Here is a 23,052-nt window from a genome sequence, read left to right on the forward strand (position 1 = left end):
GATCCCATGATTCTGCTCAGCATATAGCCCCTCCAAAAACGTTATTTCTTTAATTAAAAAATTACTTATCATAGAGTTCTTTGTCCTTTAGTTTCTTTGAATTTTTTTTTTCCTGAACTTGATCTCCCTTCATTCCACTTCTCAGCCTGCCTCCTCTTTTTTTTCCCCCATATTTTTCATTGCCTTCCCCCCCCCCCCCCCACTTTTGTGCCAACAAAGAGAAACAACTTCTAACAAAGGCAGTCTAAAGCTACACAGCTCAAAGGATGCTGCCAGTGTTAGTCCGGCACTAGCACACAAAAGGGTAAGTCCTCTGCCCCTTCCTCACAGATGAGCAAAAGATTAATTTATTTTCTCAGAGAGGAAAGGAATAAACTATATCCCATTTCCAGCATAAGCTGGAAAAAACATAATCAGCAGTAGATGTCAGCACAAGATATGTACTCAGGATAGTTAATACTGGAAAAAGATTGCCTAGGGAAAGATTCTGGAGCCAGTGAAAATGTTTAAAAATAGGTTAAACACCTGTCAGGACACAGATATAGATGTTGTACCTTAGTTCAGGCAGTGGGACTAGATGATTTTCTGAAATCTTTCAGGCTTTATTTTTCTTTGAATTTAACAGGACTGTGTAACTAAGTAACTTAACGCTAAACTGTACTCGCTGGAAGCACTTGCAGTTTAGCACTGAATATGATGGTCATTAAAAGTCATTCCACTGAAATATTAAATACAAAGTAGTCTTTATAGGAGGTAGGAGAGGAAAGGAGGTGAAAAAAAATCCCCAGATAAATTATCTTCTGCTTATTGCACTCCAAACAATTTTCAAAGAGAAGATACTTTGTCTTTTGAGAGTCACACACAGGTCATTTCTGGAAAGGGAAGTTTAAGATTATGCAGGTAAGAAAAATACCACCTTTATCTCAACTCTCTTCTTAATTTTGGAATAAGATTGTAACAGAAAATTTGAAGCGCCATCCCAGTTCAATCACAATATGACAACATAGAATAACACTGCCTTACAAACAATACTTAAGAGAAGCTGAAATAGACATGCAATTCAGGAGCGTAAACTGTAAGTGTTGGCTGTTGCATCCATTTCAGGTTTGGATGAATGAGGAAGCTGCTATAGGAAAGAGGTTATCCAGCCTCAGCTGCACAGTGTGCACATTCTCACCCCTCAGGAAATAAAAAGGTAAATTTAAATTCTTTCCTCTCAGTGTCAGAGGGACAGGCAACTCCAAACCACATTGCGTTTTCCAGGTCATGTGAACTCTGGTGTTAGGTGCACACCATGAAGTATAAAATGCAGAGCACGTCACAAACTAGTCTATCTTGTAAAAGTTTGGCTGTGTAAAGCATAAGATTCTGAACTTCAACTTTAGACATGTTTACTTACAAGTCATTACGATTAATAGTGATGACATGACTCTCAAAGTTATTTGCACGCTTTTTTCTAATAGCTCTAGTTTAAAAGAACATGAATAAGAATTCATCTCCCAACTGTAAATGAAGCTATTTGGATTTTTTCCCCTATTGAGATCTCACCAAAGTAAAAACACTAGTAGTACAGCGACTGTGAATTGCTGTAGCTACAGAAGGAGATTCCTTGCCCTTTGTGTTTTTCCAGTTTAGAAGTATGAATAACATTCTTGTTATTTTATATGCAGACCAGTTCAAACCATTTCAAAGCTTTTTTCCCCCGACAGTCTGCTGCTGGTGTGTATTTCCAAGCTCTCTGTGTGGCCATTACTGAAACCACTTTCAACACATGGAGTCAGACCCAGCCTCATTGAATTATTAAGTCATAGCTTTAAAGACTAGCTCATGAGCTGTTAAGAAGCACATTACACAACCAGTTCAACAAGGATAAGAAAAATTTGACCATTTGATTAAAAGAGGATCAGTCTACTTGCTGCCTGTGACCTAGACAATCATTCACGGACCCTGATTTAATAAACACTGAATCAAACTCACGTTGCATCTCCACTAAACAAAAAGTCAAAAAAAAAAATCTTATGCTAAATGACTATAACCTGGAAACAAATAAAGTCTGTCTTTGGCTCCTTACAAAATCCTCCCAAAATTTCCCATTTGAACAATAAGTAGAAATATCACTGAGATTTTCATCTATTAAGTACAGTTTCAGGACTATAATTAGAAGGCAAAGAGGAGCTCTTCAATGCTCCCCAACTTTGAATCTAGGATTTAAACAATGTGTAACCAGACCATCTTATGTTTTTCTTTCCTAAACTGCTATAAGATCCCTGGTGAGATGATGGCTGATGACAGATGACAGAGCTTGGTGTCTCAATTGACTCCCCCAAAAGACCTGAAATCAAAAAAACACTCTGAGTATCTTAATTATTTCCAACTCCCATGCATCAGAAAAAACAGAGGCTTCTGCAATGTTTTGAGCTCCAAAATTCCTTTAACAAGTTCAGTAGAGCAGACAAGCCTAGGTGTTTGGGAAGCAACATAACATATGTATTTTACATATGTAGATTAAAATTTAATATGTAACAGCTGCCCTTTAAAGTATCATGAAAGGCTATCTTTACCAGTCCCCATGATCACTATGTGAGCAATGACCGACTGCATGGTTGATCTACTTCTCAAAACTGAGTTGATACTTATAATGATGTTCCAAATCATATGGCTTTTAAAAAAAAGTACCAGCGTAACCCTTCAGAAGTCCAAAAGTTTTAGATTTGCAATTCAGCGTGACCTCTGTCAAAGTTCATAAGGTCTCCTTCTGTGTGTGAGTAACTGCTCGGCTACAGAAATATGGACCCCTAGAGCAGCTTGCTCCTGACTACCTGCTGCTTCCAAAACACTGGCCAGACATTAGCCACACACTCTCACAGGATCAAACAGAGGCTAACAGGCAGTGCTTATTTCATGCAAAGTTAGACACTAAACTGAAGTATATTGTATTTATGTTGCAGTGGTTTTCAGGGAATTTTTCTTTTTCTTGACCAGGTCTGCAGTCTGTCAGGAACAAAATCACATTTGTTAACCTGACAAGCCATGACATTTCCAACAAACAAACAAAATCCTAAACTATATCAATTTATTTCCCCTCCAGCAGAAAACAAAATTTCACTTCAGTATTTTTTTCACACCGTTGACTGATGCAGAACCGCAGTTACAGTTATAGTCTTCATTTCTCTAAGTCAAAATAGAATAAAAAATAATAATCAATGTTCCTTGTACCTGTGCTTTTTTTATTTCACTTGGCAGTATTCTTCATACAATATTACATTAGTAGAAGCTCAATTTAAGATATACTTCTTGAATTTCAATTTCGACACACTATTTTCCAGAATATATTTGTAAAAGAGAACAGACTAGCATTTAACTTCTGGAGATCTAATGAAATAAAAAAAATTAGATATTTGTATGTTTTATATCTAACGAACATGTATTCCTGAGGTTCAATTACTTTTCCAGTTAAATTGTAGTTATTGTCTAGTGAAAACATGAGCACACCAAATAATCACATTGTTCACCAGAGCTGATAAGTAACCACTATTTGAAGAAGCCCACATTAAAAAAAAATAAAATCACAATCAAAAGAAATTACTCCCCATACTGCCTTCTCTGTCTTGCCTCTTTCCCTTCCTCATTCTCTGGATTACATCTATCTTAAAACTTTGCCTAATTACTAGATTTTTTCATTAATTTACAAACTGTAGCCTAACTCCTAATCTGTCTTCTCAAGAATACACAAAGATGAAAAAGACAACAAAATCAAATTTTACAGAAAACAAAAATTTTATAGCAGGTTTATGAACAGGATACCGCACCACATTTTTGCTCACTAAAAACCAGAACTTGGAAAGCCAAGGCATGAAACCATGGGCAATGTTTTCACTCTAAATATTTACTGACACTAAACATATTCAGTGTTGATTAGCCTTTTTACAGTATTAAGCTTCTGTCATCTTGACGTCTGCAAACACAAATCTGCGTTTATCCATGTAAACTTAATTGGAGTCCTACATGCCTCTCTGTAGATAAGCAGTTGAATATACTTAACTTGCTGATAATTTCAAATTGCGCTAAGTGGAAGAGAAAGAACTTTATCCGCATACTTACTGATTGCAAAAATGTGTGAAGTATATAGTAGTAGGGGTTTCTCTTCTTGAAAAAATAGCAAAGCTAAATTATCACCAATCAATTTAAATCCTGAATAACAATAAATGCTATGAAGTTTAGGAGGCATCCCAGTTGATGTCTCTAACTCAAAAATAAAAAGTTAACCAAGTTCTGCACTGAGCACCACAATACACTGATTATGTTAGTCTCCACAAAACAAGAATATCATAGATTTGCACAGACTATTAAAACACCACTTTCAACACAGGAACTTCTCAAAGTCCATGATTACTACCTAGCTAGCCTCCATGCTTGCAGTTCCAAAAGTTGTCATAATATTCCCTAAAACCCTCAATGTTCAACCATTTGCCTTTCAAAGCTTGTGCTTTGCTTCAATTGACTTCAGACCAGATGATCTGCATACAAAGTCCCATCCCAAAAGCAAGAAGAAAGGCTTTTGTAGCTTTGTAATTTTAATACACAAACACACAAAGTTCTCACATAGAATCAGTACACCACTGATCCTGAAATGTATTTCACTTAAAACACTAATTATTTTAGATATTAAAGTCTGGAGCTCATAGAACTCATAGACCAGAATCAAGGAGAAAAAGAAGGAAAGAAAAAAGCAGATAATATATGGTAAAATCTTACTGTAAAAATCATTATTTTTAACAGAAATTAAATTTTGAACTGTATGCACTTCTGAACCTCTTAATAAGATTAAGCAGCACATTATTTATGGTGCTAGCAAACATGGACGAATGTTTGAATCAGTAGAATAATTGGAAGCAGAAGCTAAGCAGGCTTTGTCAAGAACAAGTGAAAGAAAATGGATGGCCATCTCTTTACTCTAAAGAAGGGGAACAGACCAGGATAACATTATATCTAAGGGGTATAACTAGAAATAACAGCACTTGTCTTTCGATGCCTCCTCAACCTGGCACACTGCATTTCTCAGTTTTTTCACTGTCACAACTTTCTTAATTAAAAAACCCAAAACTCCTCTGGAAAAAAAAAAAAAAAAAGCCTTATTTTTTTTCTCCTGCACCAGTAACACTGCCTTCCTCTTTTATCTGATCAGTCTGTACTTCAAATGCCCCTCCTTCTTCCTCCTCCATACTGCAGTATCTATAACCCTTCCTAAGCCACTTCCCACTGACAAGCTGCCATTCCCACTCTCTCCCATGCAACTGGCTTAAGAAATAAAATGAGAGGAGAAACAGGAGCAGAATCTTCCCTCATGCCAGCATCTGTGCTCCAAGCTGTCATTACTGAGCATCCTGCAATGGTCCCTTCTAGTGGTTTTGAAGCAAGTTCATTGTTTTTCCTTCTTCAATTTGTTTCTACACTGACACTCTTGGAACCCGCTGGTCCCTGTTGCAAAGGGTCAGAGAACATTGAGATCCTTGCAGAACTCCCAGCCCCTGCTCCCTCTGCTACATTAAAGGGGAGAATCCACAGTTTGGTTGTACAGCCTGTTGCAGCACTTTTTTAAAGTGCAAACAGGAAGATGAGACCTGTTTCATTCTTTTCTAAAAACAGATACTGTGTGCCTTTTCCAGGAAAACTGGCTTACACACAAAGATTGTTTTGTTCACAATACCAATGAACACACTTGCATACCTGCATGGGATCAGAATACAGGAGAGTATGAAAATTATGCATAATAGTGCCATTGAGAAGTATCACTGAAGTTAATATATAAAAGATAAAATCATTCAGTAATTGATGACAATTGGATTTAATTAAAGTTTATTGTGAAAACTTTTGTATCCGAAAATTGATTTCTTTTAAATATATGATAAAATACTAAAATTACAGTGGGTGAGTTTCATTGGATGCTTTTTCTTGGAAAGCCAAGGCCTTCTCCATAATACTCCAGCACAGTACTCTTTTTTCCTCCCAATTAGTGTGTTTACAGCTGCAAAAACTCAGGACAACAGTTTCTGCTGCCACTGTTCTGGCAAGTCTCCATTCACATCAGAGAGTTAACTTCTATACTGCCATTCCCCTCAAACATTCACCACACTTATTTACTACTTTTCCATTTTCTTTTCTATGATTGCTCTTTTAGCCCATGTCAGGAGAGCCTCTGTAGTTAGTGGCTCCCTTATTTCCCCCTCATTTCTACTTCTTCTTGCTCTATCTGCTGCTTACTCTTTACTCAGATGCTCCTTTTCCCCACTCTTCTTTCTCCCAAATGGTCTACTACATTCCTATCTCCCCACAACAAGCAGGATCTCAACAGATAACAGTTGGCTTTATACAAAGGCTGTTAATTTCATGTTACTGCTTTCTACTTCAATCAGCAGGGAAGATAAAAACAGAGGTCATAGGAAAGATTACAGGAATCTCTGCACTCAAGGATATGAGCTATCTCCCCAGTCAGAATTCACAAATTCTCCAGTAACCACCGGATAAAAATGAAAAGTATATTTGCTCGAGATAAATCTGTATCAGACTGTGAACATTAATCATCTCTGAACTAACTAGACCCTTCCTCATTCAGAAGTCTCAACTGAGATTTTGAATTTCAATCAGTTGTCAATGGAGGAGTCTGTTCCTATCAGAATAATTTAGACTGCAAAGGACTTAAGGAGATAATTTAATCCAATCCATCACTCAGAGAAGTGCTATTCTAGACTTTAATTTGCTCCCATGTAAAAACACTGTATTTATTACACAGGAAGTAAGATGCAGACTACCTTCCCATGACCACATTGAATGTATCTTGAGTTAGTCACACTGTTAGCATCCACCAATGAACAGACTGTAGAATTTCTTATTTCCATGTGTGCAAATTGTCACCAGCCCAAACTGTAATAAAATGTTAAGGCAACAGGCATCTTCAGAGCATAGCATTGTTGCAAGTATCACAATTTGATCTATTCTGTATTTATAATCAAGATGCTGCTATTACATGCGGTAATAGCTATATGATGCGGTTTTGGTTGCTTAAAATATTATTTACTCAAATTTTGCAAGAGTCTGCTCTCTTTGCAAAATTACATTTTTTGAAATTTAGTTAATTCAATGTTGTCAGGCAAATTTCACTGAGACGGACAGTTGAACCATGGATTCAAGGCCAAGTACTATCCAGTCCTAGAAAACAAGTCAATAAAGACTCCAGCCTGAGGATTTGTTCCCTGCAAATGAAATGGAGCTAGAAGGGAATGGGTAATTCTTCGACATCCTAAAGCCACAGTAGTAGAAATTGAATGTCTGCTCATACATCCAGTAAGACAAGGAACAGCAGAGTAAGTCCTTGCACTTCACACTGTCAGCATCCCTCAGCCCAGCCTGGATGAGTCACCTCCCGCAGGGTCACTGTGCCGCTTCAGTCTCTGGATTCTCTGCTGGGACTGCCATGAACAACATCATATGGTGGCGCTTGTTCCAAGAGGACATGTGTCTTCTAGGAACTGGATAAAGACCACTGATTTCACTCAGGTCAGCAAGCAACCATCAAAATATTAGTGACTAAAAGTCCTTACTAACTTTTGCCTGCTTTGAACTGGTGACACAGAAGTGATGGGAAAGACTCCATCTTCCATTAGCGGTCCCTAAGCTACCCATTAGATGGTCCTTGACCTGTTACCCAGTCACCCCATCCCATTCCCATCTTATGTGAGTGAATAAGCATTTTTGTTTATAGAAATGTTGCAATTCTTGAGAATTTAAATCTAAATTCTCACAGTGTATATTATCAGTACAATTCACACTGACTTCAGCCAGTAATGCTTAGCTAAAATGCTTTGTAACTCAGAAGAGACTTCTTACTTACAGGGAAAAATACACTGTCTCTAAAACAAAAAAGCAAACACAAAAGCTGCTTCCAAGGAAATTGGGAGGTGAGGGGAGGGGGCAGGGGGTGGTGATATTTCAGAAATAGGAATATGGAGCACACTGGTCAGGGAGACCATGGTGATCTCTAAATAGTTATGCACAGGCTCACTATTCAAATATAAAAACAACTTCAAAGCTAGGTAACAAACTATTCTGTATCTTTTACAACTAAAACTGACTCCATTGCAGAAAAGACTTCACGTGAGGCACTTTCACATAAGATCAAGGTGGTTTAATATTGTTTTACATAGCACCTAACATTTTGAAGCAAAAATTGTTTTACAAAAAAATGTTGTGAAATTGCTTTTATTTTTCTGATATTTAATTATTTTTGTCCATTTAAATACCAACATATCACTACTTCTGCATCACTTGCCAGGCTTACTTGAACTTATTAGAGACAACTCTGAACAAGGAGGACTTCTGTACGTCAATGCAGTTCAAAACATTACAGATTCGACAGTTTCTACAAACTGCCCTATCAAGCATCAAAAAAAAAACTTTAATATCAATGAATGTTACATTTTAAATAAAACCTGAGAAGAAACTACCAGCTGTGTAAAACTACACAAAAATCCTGTTGGTTTTCAAATGGAAACCACTGCTCATGGCAACTTAAAAAGCATTCTGGAAATTCATCTACTTTTGAAATCTGTGGTAAATTAAAATTTGTCCTTTGTAATAAATGCATTCACCCCTGTGGTTCATTTATTGCCTCTTTCAATGTTTTCAATAGATGAAGAGCTTTTTCACAGGTAGAAATACTATAGAGATATTAGGTCTGAACACTTAAATGCATACATGCATACAAAAAAGTGTGTAAAAAATCAAGAATGCAAATTAGTAATTTTCATATCTAAGATGTCATATCCTTTGTAGATATTTATTTATCTGTGGAACTGTTATTAGGTACATAAACATCTGTAAAACATCTAACAACAATTAGGTCCCATCTCACATTACAGCACACAAAAGACTATGCTCCACACACAATTCTAATATTCTCATTAACTATAATCCTTCCAGCATAATTTTCTAATAATTCAAACTAAGTTTGAATCCAGAGCCTGTCTCCATTAAAAAAAAAAAAAACAACACAAACAAAAAAACACCTCGCATCAGTCTAGCTCTAGTGGTATAAATTTATCTCTCATAAATCTACTCAGCTGATAGACAGCAGGGGTTTATATCAGCACACTGTACCGCAATAGTCTAATGGCTCAAGTTGCACCAGCATAAATTCACTTTAGAGTTATGCAGTTCATTTACAATGGCTAATTCTACCATCTATCTAGCTACACAATGGTAGAGGGATGCTCATTTTCCCCTAGATAGATAAATCTTCTTAGTCTGACATGGATCTCTACTATTCAGCAGGCAGCATTAAAGCCAAAACAAGTTTTACAGAAACACTCATATGATTATCTGCTATACGAGGTGTCTCCTGCTCCTCCTCCCAGTCATTCAGAGGAGGAATTAAATAAGTATTCCAAGTCTTTCTCCCACCTGAAACCATGGAACAATCTGTCCAGGAACCAAAACAAGGAACAAAGGCAGCAAATCTTCCAACGGTTTCCTTTCCACCTGCTCTGGTTCTTCAAACATACTGACTTGTAATGAAAAAAAAACAAAACACTACTCTCCCAAATACCCACACAATTCAGGGTAAAAGGAAGATTTTTGCCACATTACAGTTCCCTTCCCTCATCATCCCCAAGAAAAGAAATGGTAAGAAATCAAACTTTTTCCCTCTCCTATGAGTTTTTCTTCCTCTTTTCCATAAGATATAGAGGAAGATATAAACATTTCTCCTACACAAACCATGACTTCCCTCTCTAAAACATAAAAGGAGTTAAAGTGGTCTTAGTTGATTCACCCCTGCTGCTTGGAAACGGTAGAAGAACAGCTACTTCTGCTAGGCAGTCAGTCAGCAAGAGCTGAAACATTCTGATCATCAGCCTACATGTCTATTTGCCCAAGCTTGAATAATTACGTTGAAAATAAGAAATATATATATACACACACAACCAATTACTGCATTGTGATATTATGTGACCGTAATCAATGTATTAAACTGCTACAAAATAGCAACTACTTTAAATTTCTTACAGTGTAGTGGCCTTTTTTTCCTCCACAACATAATAAATGAATTATATGCTACCGTTTTGTGAAAACTCTTATGAGGTTAAGGAAATTATTTAAATATTTATCTCATAATATTCCAGCAAAAACAGTGGAGGAAGAAAATGAAGTCTCTTTAGATTTGATATATCGTCTCAGCTTAATTAACACAAGCTTTTCCTGTTTTAATTTGCACTTAAGAAGCGGGAACTTTACTTAATTTGCTAATTACTACATTTTCAAGCTGTTTTCTTGAAATAGATGGCAGCCTATCACACTAGGAACCCAAATTTCTGTATTTACCTCGAATTACGTAATTGTCCAAAGCTTCTTCCATTCTTTTCAGTGCTTCAGCTCTATTAGAGCCATGGGTAATCAGCTAAAAAAAAAATAAATTTTACATTACCCAGAAATGAGATGTTTGTCTCTAGATTCCTGAATAGCATTTAAAATGAAACTGGCTTACAGAACTTCTCCAGTCACAAAACCATTTCTCGCACATTACTGCATCTGTGCTTCAGTGGCTCTCCGAAACATCGAGAGAAAATTAAGCTATCTTAACTCATTCCATGAAAGAAGGCAAATCACTTTTCCTTCATAAAGCTTAAGGCACCTAAATAAGCTCACTTTTCTTTAGGTGCACAGAAAATTAGAGCAGAGGTTCAATATCTAGTTGTCTTCCTGACTTTTAATGCCAAACTGACTTCCAAGATTTGTGTGAATTTTTTTGACAACTGAACTCTGATTATAATGTCATATTTTCATTTTACCAATATGTAGTCGATGAATAAGAACTAATACTAAGAGACACTATCAACCATTTCTTTCACTGCTTCTTTTTCGGAAGTCAGAATTATTGAAATTTTAGTTCTGGCTAGGTTACATTAAAAATGATAAATTGGCAGCACCCAAGTCTGAAAGTAACAGCTTCTGTTTAAATCAGAATCCTTTCAATAATGAGAAACTGCAAGATAAATAATTATGGTGTCAAAAGATTGAAAAAATTTACAAGTGACATTAAATTTCTTCTACTCCATATCTTCCTTCACTTCTATCATATTCCCTTGAGGCATGTTATGCCTAGCAACTCTAAAATATTGATTTACAAATCCTTTAATATACTCTCCTTCCTTTAAAAGATCTGTGCATAAAACTAGTGTTTCATACCTTTAGAATATTGAAAAATAACCAACTCACTTTTGAGATCATAGGATCATAATAAATGCTAATATCACTTCCTTGTTGTACGCCACTGTCAACACGTACCTTCAAAAAAAAAAGAACCAAAAATAATCATATACTGGGAAAAAAAATATTTCAACATGAGATCAAATCTACCCAGCAGGCTTAAAAGAAATACCCATGAAGTTGATCACACACGTTTCTTCCCCTTGAAGAACTAGAATAATTATTTGTTTTCAGAGAAGCTGGGAGGGTGGATGGGGAGTGAGCTTTTTCCTCCACCAGCAAAAATACTTCCAAGCTATTCTCTCCTTTAAAAAAAAAAAAAATCCACAACTGAATCTTCAGTTGATAGTCAAAAATTCTCCTTTGTTGTCCTAGAACACGTAGTAACCACATTAAATTCGATCTAAATTTAGGTTGCGTTACACACTCCAAACTTCAACTCTGTGAACGTATCCAATTCTGATTTAATCCCTGTAATAAAATACAGCTGTAATTATTCTTCTGACTGACACCTGGCATGAAGGATGCCCCTTATAATCACATCCTTTCTCCATCTACATGTAATCACGTCCCCCATGTTCTGCTACAGCCCTTCCAAGGGCTCCAATAGGAATACACGTAGGGAGCATTCAGCAGGAACTTTGGAGCTCTGCTTATCAGCTCCATAGGAATACTGATCCTGTGGTTTTCATGTCTGTAACACTTTCCTTCTTTGCCTCACCCTCTCACTGTAAAACGTTTTTTTTTTTCTGTTGCTGCTGTTCTCCTGAGGCTTTAATGTTTACACAGCTTTTTCCATGGCTTTGCTTTGTAAGGACACAGCCCCAATTAAAGCTCTGATTCTGCAATATTAACGGAAAAAAATAACACAAGTTCAAAAATTTCTTTTGAAGAGGTTGATTGCTGTTAACCAGCCAACAAGTTAGTATATTGCTGATTCTTGTTTTCATCTCTCAGTTTGATTTTATCACTGCAGCAATGAGGTTAGCCATATAAAACTTTTCGAATGAGCAATTTCTGGGCAATAAATATTTATTAAATTGCTGCTTTTGAGTGCTGGAATCTGAAATATTTTTTTAAAAACTAATCAAAATAACTTAAGAGTGATAAACACATTCTGGGAATCATAAGGATGGAGGGCTCTAACCAAAGCTGTTGAAGCAGCAGGGCTCCGATATACTGCATTGGAAAGGGGGTGGGAAAGAGGGTCCTGGAATCTCACTTAAATCTTCACCAGTGGGAAGGAACCTTTGTAATAAACAGCAGCTCATCTGTCTGCAGCAAGGCAGAAAAAGGTCAACGCAACGGCTGTTAGGCCTTTAATATTTTAATTTAGGCAATTATCAAGGGACCACATGTAGAACCTCTTGTCTACAGAATCCACATGAGGGCATGATGATGACTTTATTATCCAAATGACATAAAAAGATATCCTAGCAGGTGTACTCACTTTCTTCGGTAAGAAACACTGTCTAACCAGTTTTTACCATGTTCTTTATTTTTAAAAGGCATATACTTATTCATATATTTGCATTTGTATATTTATACTTATATATTTATATATTGTTTTTTATATATTTCTGTTTGTATAGTGTATTTATTCATATGTAAAGGTTGTAGCACTTCTGCAGCATTTTATCACATCTTATCTGGATGTGTTTTATCTATGCTTAACTAGGCCCCCCACTACCCACAGCAGGTACATTTAACAGTAGCTACTGATGAGAAGGTAGTTCAGACATGTCATGGTGACAGAAGAAACATGTACCATATTTCCCAGCTCTTCTTGTAACTGCTAAACCATCCTTCCTCCCAAGATTTCTGCCTATATACAAAGTCAATGCATAGATTGTCACATTCTGATCAGAGAAAAATTAATTTACCTACTCAGATCCAGATAAATCCCTTGCCCATAATATCTTTTGTACTATGCAATAAATACACATATAAGACACGAAGGGATGACACACATAGTTGAATTATACTGTAACTTTTGCCTCCAAAGTAGCACCTATAAAGTGATTACATACAAGTGTTCAGGGTGCTTTACATTCCCATACATGTGCATGCAATTATTTATACATATATATCATATTTTGACAAAGGAAAAAACATTAGACAGCTGCATAATTCACACCCTAAGTAAGCAGGTTAGTCAGATCTTGAAGTTAAAGTAAGACTTCTGAGACTACTGACTACATGGTGCACCTGCTCTGTGTTTTCTGTTGATACACAACATACATACCACTACACAATTTACACTTTTTCCTAAGCACAATATCCTGAAAAAGTACAGTGATAATTGAAAATTCTTTAAACATTACAGCATAATTTCCTTTAAAAAAAAAAACTCAAGTCCTCTGTAGAAGTTTAATTTCCATAAAATAAACTCAAGATGATTAAAAAAATGACAGCAAAAAACAAACACATTTACCATCTTCAATTCTTTCTGCAGCGCTTACATTTTCAGAGCCTGGTAACAGTAGGTGATTTTATGAACTATATGGTGTGACAGAACTTAATGAATATTAGATGAAAAAGAAAGCTGAATTCAACAGATACTCGCTATAATGTGCCTAATTTGATAAATAATAGCAATAGTTATTAGACCTCCAGCATCTACTTTGGCTTAACATTATTTCTTTTCTTTATTCAGTATTTAAAATAACAAAGAAAGGCTATGGTTCAAGACCCTACTGTACCCTACAGCTCATTGGTTTTACAGCCCCCAACACTTTTATTGCTGTTGTAATATCATTATGTGTTATTACACTATGACAACAGTAAACTGAAAGATAAAAAAGCTTAAGAGGGAAAAAAAGTGCACAATCTATGTCCCAGTCCTGCAATGAACCATTAGTGCATCAAATTCCACTTACCAACACATGCAGGTTCTAGTATTTCTCAATTCTTTGCTATATCAGAGTTTTCTTTCTGGTGAGAGTCATTAAAAGCCCAGACTGTGCATCATACTGGCAAAAAAGCAATGCTGGAGTCCTTCAGATACAGCAGTACATCTGCTGTGTTGTGTAAGAGCATTGAACATCAATGTTCACTATCATGATATGGGTTTTTGAGTCCATCATAAGCCTCATTATCAAAGATGAAAAAAATTTGATATTTACGAGTACCATGTTCTAAGGAATTACAGACTACATAACACAAAAATAGCCAGTACATTCCTATGTATGGCTAAGAAAAAACCCTCACACAGCCATGCACGCCAGTTCCACCAGCTTGAGCAAATGGGCAGGTACTCAAATCAGAGCTAACTTGAGACACAGATTAAATGAATTGAAAATGCATTTGGCAGTACGCTACTCATAAGCCGAACTCACTGTGACACACTGCAAGTGTGTGTCTATGATTCCATACTGGTGTTTTCCTTCATTCTATGATTCTAAGTCTCTGCTAATGTTTTTTAAGCCAACTTGTTGACAATTCTAAAATCTAAAATGCAGAAAATAAACACTGTGGCACAATGGGCCTGTAACGCTGAACTTTTTCAGTCATATTAGTCTTGTTCTTAGCAGCGTGACATTCTCAGGAGAGAAATTAGTTTCACAGTGGCAGAAAATATGTATTAAGACACCAAACCATGAGTGTCTACATAAAAATAGCTGCTCTATTTTTAATACGACAATAGAGTAAACAGAACAGCCTAGACACTCCGTATGAGCTCCTCAAACCATTGCTCTGAAGCCTCCAGCGTAATTAAAATTTCTTTCTTCAGTACTACGATGGACCACGTGAAGCGATCAGGCGTCTCCCACCCTTCATTTTCAATTCACCTCTCCGCCTAAGCACAACTCCCAGCCCACCCTGTCTACCTGACAAGTGACAGCCCAATCTGATTAAATGCTTGCAAGGGAGGGGACTCATGGGCCTCCATGACAGGCCAAAAGTGATCACCATGGAGATACATAATTACAGCTGTCAACGCGTCTACTGTCCTGCTGGCATCAATTTGATTGCTCCCAGCAATAATGATAGACAAAGCTTAGTGTGCACTCTCCTGCACCCAATCACTTTATCTATTCCGTGGTCCATTTAGCTGACATGCAACATTCACACAAGCAAATAACAGCAGTAAGCAGAACATTTAAGGCATTTTAATTGTTTTTTCTTTGTATGGATGGCTCACAAGCGCAAATGTTATTACATAAAACTCCTGCTGCAGCATTAATTGAAGAAAGATTTGGTGGGACAAAGACTGTAGGGGGTATAGTTTGTCCATTATCACTTGTACTTTCAACAGGTCTCACGTTTGGAAAATTGCAAATTGCAAAAACTTGCAAGGGCAAAATGTTTGACATCCTGTTAGCTATTACAACATGGTGAAAACTTCTACTGGAGTATTCATTATAAATTCTTATTTAATACACTCTTTGTTTCATTAAAAAAAACGTTTAGATACATCCAATGATACCTTTTTCCCTCCTCTCCTCTTTAAGATCACATGCCGCCTTTTAGATCTTCACAAATTTTTTCTGCTTTCAGGCTTTGAACACAGCATGAAGCCTTAAAGACCAGAAAGGGTCAGGTCCCTTTGGAAAGTACATGGGCAAAAACAATTTAAGAAGCGAAATAAATCATATATCCAATAACATCTCCACATTTAAGATTCCTCCTGTAACCTTTCACTGTTTTTCGTGTAAGCAATCAGACTGAATAATCATATTCACAGATAGTACAGCCTTGTCATTCCACTAACTGACACAGTGTCATGTATATGTGCACTTATGACTTGGACTACCTTGATTTTACAGAAAGGCAGTGCTGTGTCCTTGTTCTTTACACGTGGCAGAAAACACTGTTTGTTAAACAGCTGTTCCATATAGCTAGACTGTATCCTGAAACGCGTAATAATCACTGTAACAAATTTCCTCTTTAAGTCTACAAAGCTAAACAGAAAACACTGGCAGTTTCTCAACGGTGCCCCGAGTTCTCTGTGCTTAAAGAGCTGACTCAACATTTCACTGTCCTTTCTAATCACCACAGTATTTTTACTAAAGCTGTGTTTGAGAAAAACTTAAACTGAAAGCTATAGAACGTAACAAAAACATTTCAGCATACAATGGTTTCCTGTTATACCCAATTGGAACATTTTAAATCCAGTTTGGAACTGTACGTTTTTAAGCAGTTTTCCAGGTTGCACAAGTAAGTATTGCTGGAGAGGGACAGGACACGGCAAAAAGCTGGAAAAAAGGCCCGATTTACAAAGCTGCTGACTACTTACAGTCTCTGTCTACAAAAGAAACACTCAGCACCTACCTACAAAAATCAGAACCAAGTTACTTACATTTGGCACGTGCAATGGTTCCTGATACTGAGACAGTTTACCAATGGACGGTAGGCCAAAAGATTTATAGGGGTCCTGAAATAAAATTCAACATGCGAAAGCATTAAGCTTTGTCAGATGCAGAGAAGATAACACTTAAAAAGCTTGATGCCTAGCAGAAACTACTGCTGGAATAACTTTGCTTTCCTCCCCAGAATTACTCGTGTTGAAGTACTTTTCTTCATCCACCTACTCCTGTGACGCCAAATAAAGAACTGGAAGCATACAAATTCTCTTGCATTGTAGTCAAAAAGTAGGAAAGAAGTGTTCTGCTCATAGGTACCGTACACCACCAAAATATACAAAGATGACGTTTTCATTTGCTTCATTGTGCCTTCAAAGAGGGATAGGAAAGTATTCGGAAGGGTAGAGTTGAGAAAAGAGCACAAGGTAAAAAATTTCAGAGATAAAAAAGCTAGTTAGCAATTCAATTATCTTAAATCAAGCTGAACTGCCTTTGGAAGTTCCCTACATAATCCCATAGGACAGCAAATATGTATATGGCCTACAGAATAACCAAAGTCATGGCAAGGTAGTTGGATCCATTACTTATATTCTCTCACCTTTGTAAGTACCAACAAAAAATAAAACCCAAGCGTCAGTTACTCCAGGGTAAAGCCTACTCATACTCAGAAGAGCTTCCATGTCAATCACAGGCAAAATATTTATTCTTTATCCAAACAGTTCATATAACTTGTAATCAGTACAGCGTGTTGAAGATTATGCAGGTGTCATGAAGAGAAAGAAAGAACCAAGATAAAGTAAGATGCATTGGGTCACAAGAGTCACAACAGTTAAGCAAGGGAAAAAACATCTCAAGGTGCTGAATTCCTTTTCAAAAGCACAGTTACCTAAAACACTCCTCAAAGTGAATGAAGTCAAGCATAATTTTTTAATTAACACATCTTGATTTTTCATGTATCACAAATGACAGCAAAAAGACATTACCTTGAAACGTCCTAAACATGCTTGAAAATGGGGTTTATGTTTTAGTAAGCTTTTTTAAGGTGAGATAGAGTCATACTTTATAATTATAGTTATTGTCTTGGAGTGCACTTTGAAAGTTTGCCCTATAAAATATCTTATAAAACTGCAGTTTAACTTGCTTTTTCAGCAACCTATTAAAATGTTTTAGTACAACAAAAACTCTGTAAGCCACTGAATTTCAACTGTTTTTTTTAAGACAAGTTCAAAGTACACAAGTTAACAGATCTGGAAACACTAGTAAACTGTAGCAAATAACTGCAGCACTGCATCATTAAAAGTGTAAAGAACATGAAGGAAATGTCCTTAGAAATAAACCTTAGATATCGCTTATCGCTCTATATTTTGATTTTCAGTAAAAAGGTATATTGAAATACACATTGTATTTTGGATGAAGAAATAAAAATGTTACAATTCTTCAAAAGCTCATTAACAATTTGTGTTACATACTCTAAATCATGACTTTCATACGATATTCCTTGACTTCACTGTGGCATCTATCCACACCTGGGTATTATTACTCCACAATTCAACCACTTACCCTCCTCCCCATTATCACTCATTTACCTCAGCATAAACTCGACATTCAACCGCCCAGCCGTTGATGGGAATATCAGCCTGTTTGTGCCTGAGAGGGTAACCCTTAGCAACACGGATCATTTCTTGGACTAAGTCCAGGCTGGTAATGCATTCTGTAACGGGATGTTCAACCTGCAAGGTCAAGAACTGTCAATCAGTAGGTAACAAAAAAACTAAAAAAAAAAAAAAGCCCACAACAAAAACACCACAACTCCCCCCAAAAAAAAAAATCAACCACTCTCCATAAACAAACACAGATAAACAAGAAATTAGACCAGCCAAAGAATACGCTCCCATCTTGGTGTTTTTCCAGCAACCACCTTGTTTGCAGGGAAACCTCAAATAATAAAATAATTAGCAGATTACGTAACTAGGAGCCGCATAAAAAAGGAAAACTATAGAGAACACCTACGAGGGTTTGGGGTTTTTCAGGAGCCGTTTTTCTTTCCCCCCCCATTTATTTTACAAATTCAAATGCACATGGTGAAGACGAGTTATTTTTTCTTTGTTCAGAAGCTTTTCCCATTGGATTTTGTTTTGAAGAGACTCGCACCGTAGCCATATTTAAACTGAAAAATCTCAAAGTAGCTGATAATCAACCCATTCTGCTACACTTAACATGGCACATACAGGAGCCGCTTACAATTTTCCATACAACTAGCCTACCCTAAATCTCACCCATTCGCCTGCTTTCACTAACCTGTCCTGACAAGCAACCAGATTAGCGTAATCTTGCATCAGCGCAGTGTAGCAGAAATGAGCAGATGGATCCTTCAATTTTTTTTTCCCCCCCCCTCCAGACTTATCTGTTTAGTGCTTAGCATGCACAATAGCTGGGCTGGACCAACAGAGTCACTCTGCGCGCTCAGCAAATTGCTGCTAACGGCTTTGGATGATGCTGCCATGGGAATACCCGTCGTTCACACTAACCCCGGCATGTGCGTACAAGCATGCACACATGCGCGCGCATACGCACATGCACAGACACCTTTTTCTTGAAATAGGGATATAAACGGACCCATTCATTAACTTTAAAAAAAAAACGTGTAACCAGACACAGTACAGTAAAAAAGCACCCAAAGACAGGAGGGCGCACCATATAGATCAAACAGAAGTTATGTACGCTAAAAGCATGTTCTTCACACAGAGACAGCTGTAAGACTTTCCATACAGAAATTATGACAGAATTGCCATTTTTATTATAAAATGTTTTGTGTTCTGAGGGCCAAAATACCTTAAGCAAATGCACCTCACAATGGTTTCTCTATCATGAGATGTCATACGACGTACATTTTGCGACACAGGAAAAGGTCAGCGACCAAACCACTTGTCTTTCTTCCTTCAGCTACACTAATATTAAGGAAAACATTTAGTCATTATTGTAATTTTGTGGCTTATCAGAACAAGAAGACGCTTTGGTCTTTAAGAAATAAGCTTTGTAAAAATAAACAGATGGCATTCATAATTAGCCCTGTGTGTGCTGTGAGTTTGTTTAGAGTTTCAACAACATTTTAAGACGTTTTGACATAATTTTAATGACAAATCATCACTGAAACAAGCACCTATTCTTTGAAGGATAAAAGTGACATTGAAATGGGAATCTGATTACACAGTTTAAGGATGTACCTTTGGGATTCAATCTTGATTCTACCTAACACATGATATTCTCCAGCACGTCAAGTTTAATAACAGTATTTGGAGAATCTATGAAACATCTCTGTGTCTACCCTGCAGTGCTAAATTGAAGCAATTCAATTTCTATTAAATCTGGAAGTTTCTATTAAAATTCTGTAAGTTTTAATATAAAGTTACTTATCACACATTTGGACAACAGAACTTATTTTCTTTTTTGGAATTTAAGTTTTAAAAAAATACTTTTGAGTTTAGAACACATTCCAGATAATTAAAATACAATATTTTTTCTCAAAGACATTTGCATTATTTAGTTATACTGTCATTTTTCTTGGATTACAATTGGCATTCCAAATTAAATAGCTTCATTGTTGTTTTCCACTTTATTGTTGATGATCAAAATAGGATGGAATGTTTCTGGAAACAAAAATATTTTTGTTGTTTGGTTCTTACAACTCACAAACATTTATTTAATCCATTCTTCAATAAAGATCTTTGACTTGGTCAATATTTTCTTCTGTTTCTTCAAAATACTCCCTTTGTGTCTGCACATAAAACAGCATTCAGAAAATGATGAGGAAAAATCTTTGAGGTTTTTTTAGGGTGGAGAGAAATTGTTCTGCTTTCTTTTAGGACTGTGCTTCAACTAGTGCTGTTTAGGCATGATGTAGACAGTACCAATCATATCACTAATTTTGGCATACCAAATATATTTAAAATGCATTTTAGTATTAAGACCATCAGATCACCCAAATGGAGTAGAAAAAAATTGTAACCTTAAAATCCTAATTGACTGATTTGTAACTTTAACCTTTCAGTGAGGTGCACAACTCAAACTGCACTTGTTTTAGCATTTAGTTTTCTTTTGACAAGGGGAGGCGCAGGAGTGGGTCAGTATTTTTAGCATTATATGGAATACGCTTCAGCATACAGTACAAAAGAACATTAACAAAGCAGTAATGCCATATCCTGGTTCAACAAGCACCCTGCAATGAGGTTCTGGAGGTGCAAGAATCCACCCACAGAGAGGTACATGCAGGATCTGAAATTAAAGCTCTAATCTTCTACAAAGCAAGGAAGGATGAGGGTAGAAGTGAAGAAATTAGACCTCTTCTCTTTTCCCTCCCTAAAAAAAAAAAAATCCACAAGCATCATCATTCCCTGCTTATGAAAGCTCTGGAATAAGTGTCACAGCTATTTGACTAAGGTAACCGTTCTATTTTTAAATCACTATTAAAAGTCAGGCTTTAAACATTTTGCTCTTACTTTTCAGACTTCTGCTTCATGTGTCACTCTTGATTTGCCTGCCTGTTGTATTTTCTATTAATTTTACGCTATACCTCTTTCCATCAACATCAGCATCCACAAAATGGCAAGTAAAGTCAAGGACTAAACTTTTAAAGAAATGAATGCAAGTATGCTCACAAACAGAGCTGAATCACACCCAATTGATCAACTCTTCTAGCTTTGGGCCATGCTCCAATTTTGCAGTCAGCCAATCCAAGATCTCACCACTGAAGCCCCAGTCAATAAGGTAAGAGCCAATGGTGGTACGGTTATGACAGTGGGAAAATTCACACATTATCCCTGTCCTTAACACCAAGGGCAAAGCCAGACATGTCTGCAGCAAGCAATCTACAGATCATAGCTATATCAAGGCAGCTGTACCTTACTCTCAACAGGACAAGCAGAAAAACTGATCAGCGATAACTCTCAATTAGTTAACTCTCGTCATTTCAACGCATATTGTACTCCTTTAAAGTCTTACTCCCCACTTTCTGCAATCCACACACACCTCCTGTGAAAAATGCTACTTTTGTTCCTTCTTTCAAGTCCACAAAGCCACAGCTGTTATGGCCAGCAACATCCGTACAGGGTAAAAGGCAAGTGCTTCCCCTCCATACTGAATCTGCTCCTCTTCAGACATCTCGCCGCAATCAGCTCCCCTGTGAGCATTACAAGTGTTTTTGCTGCCCTAACTTCTTTCAGGTCATACAGAAAGCGACGCTGGTGGCAAAGCCTGTAAGAAAACAACAGCTAAGCCCCAGTCTATAGATGGTGAAACAGGTACAAGAGAGCTAGGGAAACCTGCCAACATCATAATTCAGTTAGCATCCGTCCCCAGAACAGTATGGAGAGGCTGCTCACTCATCCCGTTCTGTGACTGCCAACAGTCTTAAAGCTTTACCATAGTAGGGTTCATCCACAGGCGTGCAATTTTTATGAGTGGCTGGAGCTAAGAGTTAAATTAGCAATGACTACTCCCCTTATATTCAGGGGAATAGTTTCAGGATATGTTTTTCTCAAGACTATCAATGCACTTGGATCTAATAGCACACACTTCTGGACACTCTCAGACTGCTCTCTTGCCCCTATGTGCATAAGGCATCAAGTTACTTACACACCACTTGGAGCATTCAAGCAGAGCGCAGCAGCCAAGAAAATCTAAATTTCAGTAGACTTAAAACTACAGCCTATGTCACCCCTACTACTGTTAAGTCCCTAGTTGGTGTCATATACTCCTTTACATTCAGATAAATAACCTCAAAACTAACTTTCATCATACACCTCAGTTTCCAGGAAACACGATTCACCTGGAATCCCATGAGCTTTTCTGTGGCAGCCAAATTCAGTATCAATTGACCTAAACCCATCAACTTACAGATGGTCCTCAGCCCCTTTTATTTCAGTAAGCCTGGTTTCTATTTCAGAGAACTGAACAGCAGAGCTGCACACATGTTCTGCTCTTCAGGCATGCCAGCTTCCTGGCTACTATGAGCAGGAGCACTCTGGGGTTACATCATCTTTCTGCAAAATAGTTCACAACAGCCATGTATATGGGGTTTGGGGGTACATAGTAAAAAAACAGCTTTTCAGAAAGGCTACTGGAGAACAGACAACATTTGGATTAATGTATAGAATGAATGGAAAGCACACAAGGAATATACAACTGGCAGTCTCCTATGTTGTCCTCTTCTATAGACATAGTACATAATGAGTTGCTGCTTATTTTCCAATTTCTTAGTATGTGATTGAATAATGGAGTGCAAGCAGAACTACAAAAATTTCCATAAACTAAGATGCTCAGGTAGACTTCCGTCATTGTTTCCTAAGATGCTGCAGAAATAAAAACTAATGCACAGACATTTGATACCAACTAATTTTCTAACAACAGCATATAGTAACTTTGAAACATATTTAATCTGCTTCCTCATAGGAAGTTATCTTACAATAATCATTGATTCAGTTTAGACAAT

General features: G+C 37.0%; 1 protein-coding gene across 1 annotated transcript in view; it reads right to left on the bottom strand.

Annotated features, from left to right (window-relative positions):
- The window catches only part of PCCA (propionyl-CoA carboxylase subunit alpha), a 321,041-nt gene that overhangs the window by 153,759 nt on the left and 144,230 nt on the right, over positions 1-23,052 (bottom strand). The window contains exons 13-16 of the mRNA XM_086611055.1: positions 18,152-18,295; positions 16,562-16,636; positions 11,269-11,337; positions 10,375-10,450 (exon numbers count right to left, since the gene is read on the bottom strand). Of these exons, the coding sequence (XP_086467181.1) occupies positions 10,375-10,450; positions 11,269-11,337; positions 16,562-16,636; positions 18,152-18,295 (364 nt within the window). The remainder of the gene's footprint in view (positions 1-10,374; positions 10,451-11,268; positions 11,338-16,561; positions 16,637-18,151; positions 18,296-23,052) is intronic.

The sequence above is a fragment of the Tauraco erythrolophus genome, chromosome 1 (genome assembly GCF_009769465.1).
Source record: "Tauraco erythrolophus isolate bTauEry1 chromosome 1, bTauEry1.pri, whole genome shotgun sequence".
In the NCBI taxonomy this organism is placed as follows: Eukaryota; Metazoa; Chordata; class Aves; order Musophagiformes; family Musophagidae; genus Tauraco; species Tauraco erythrolophus.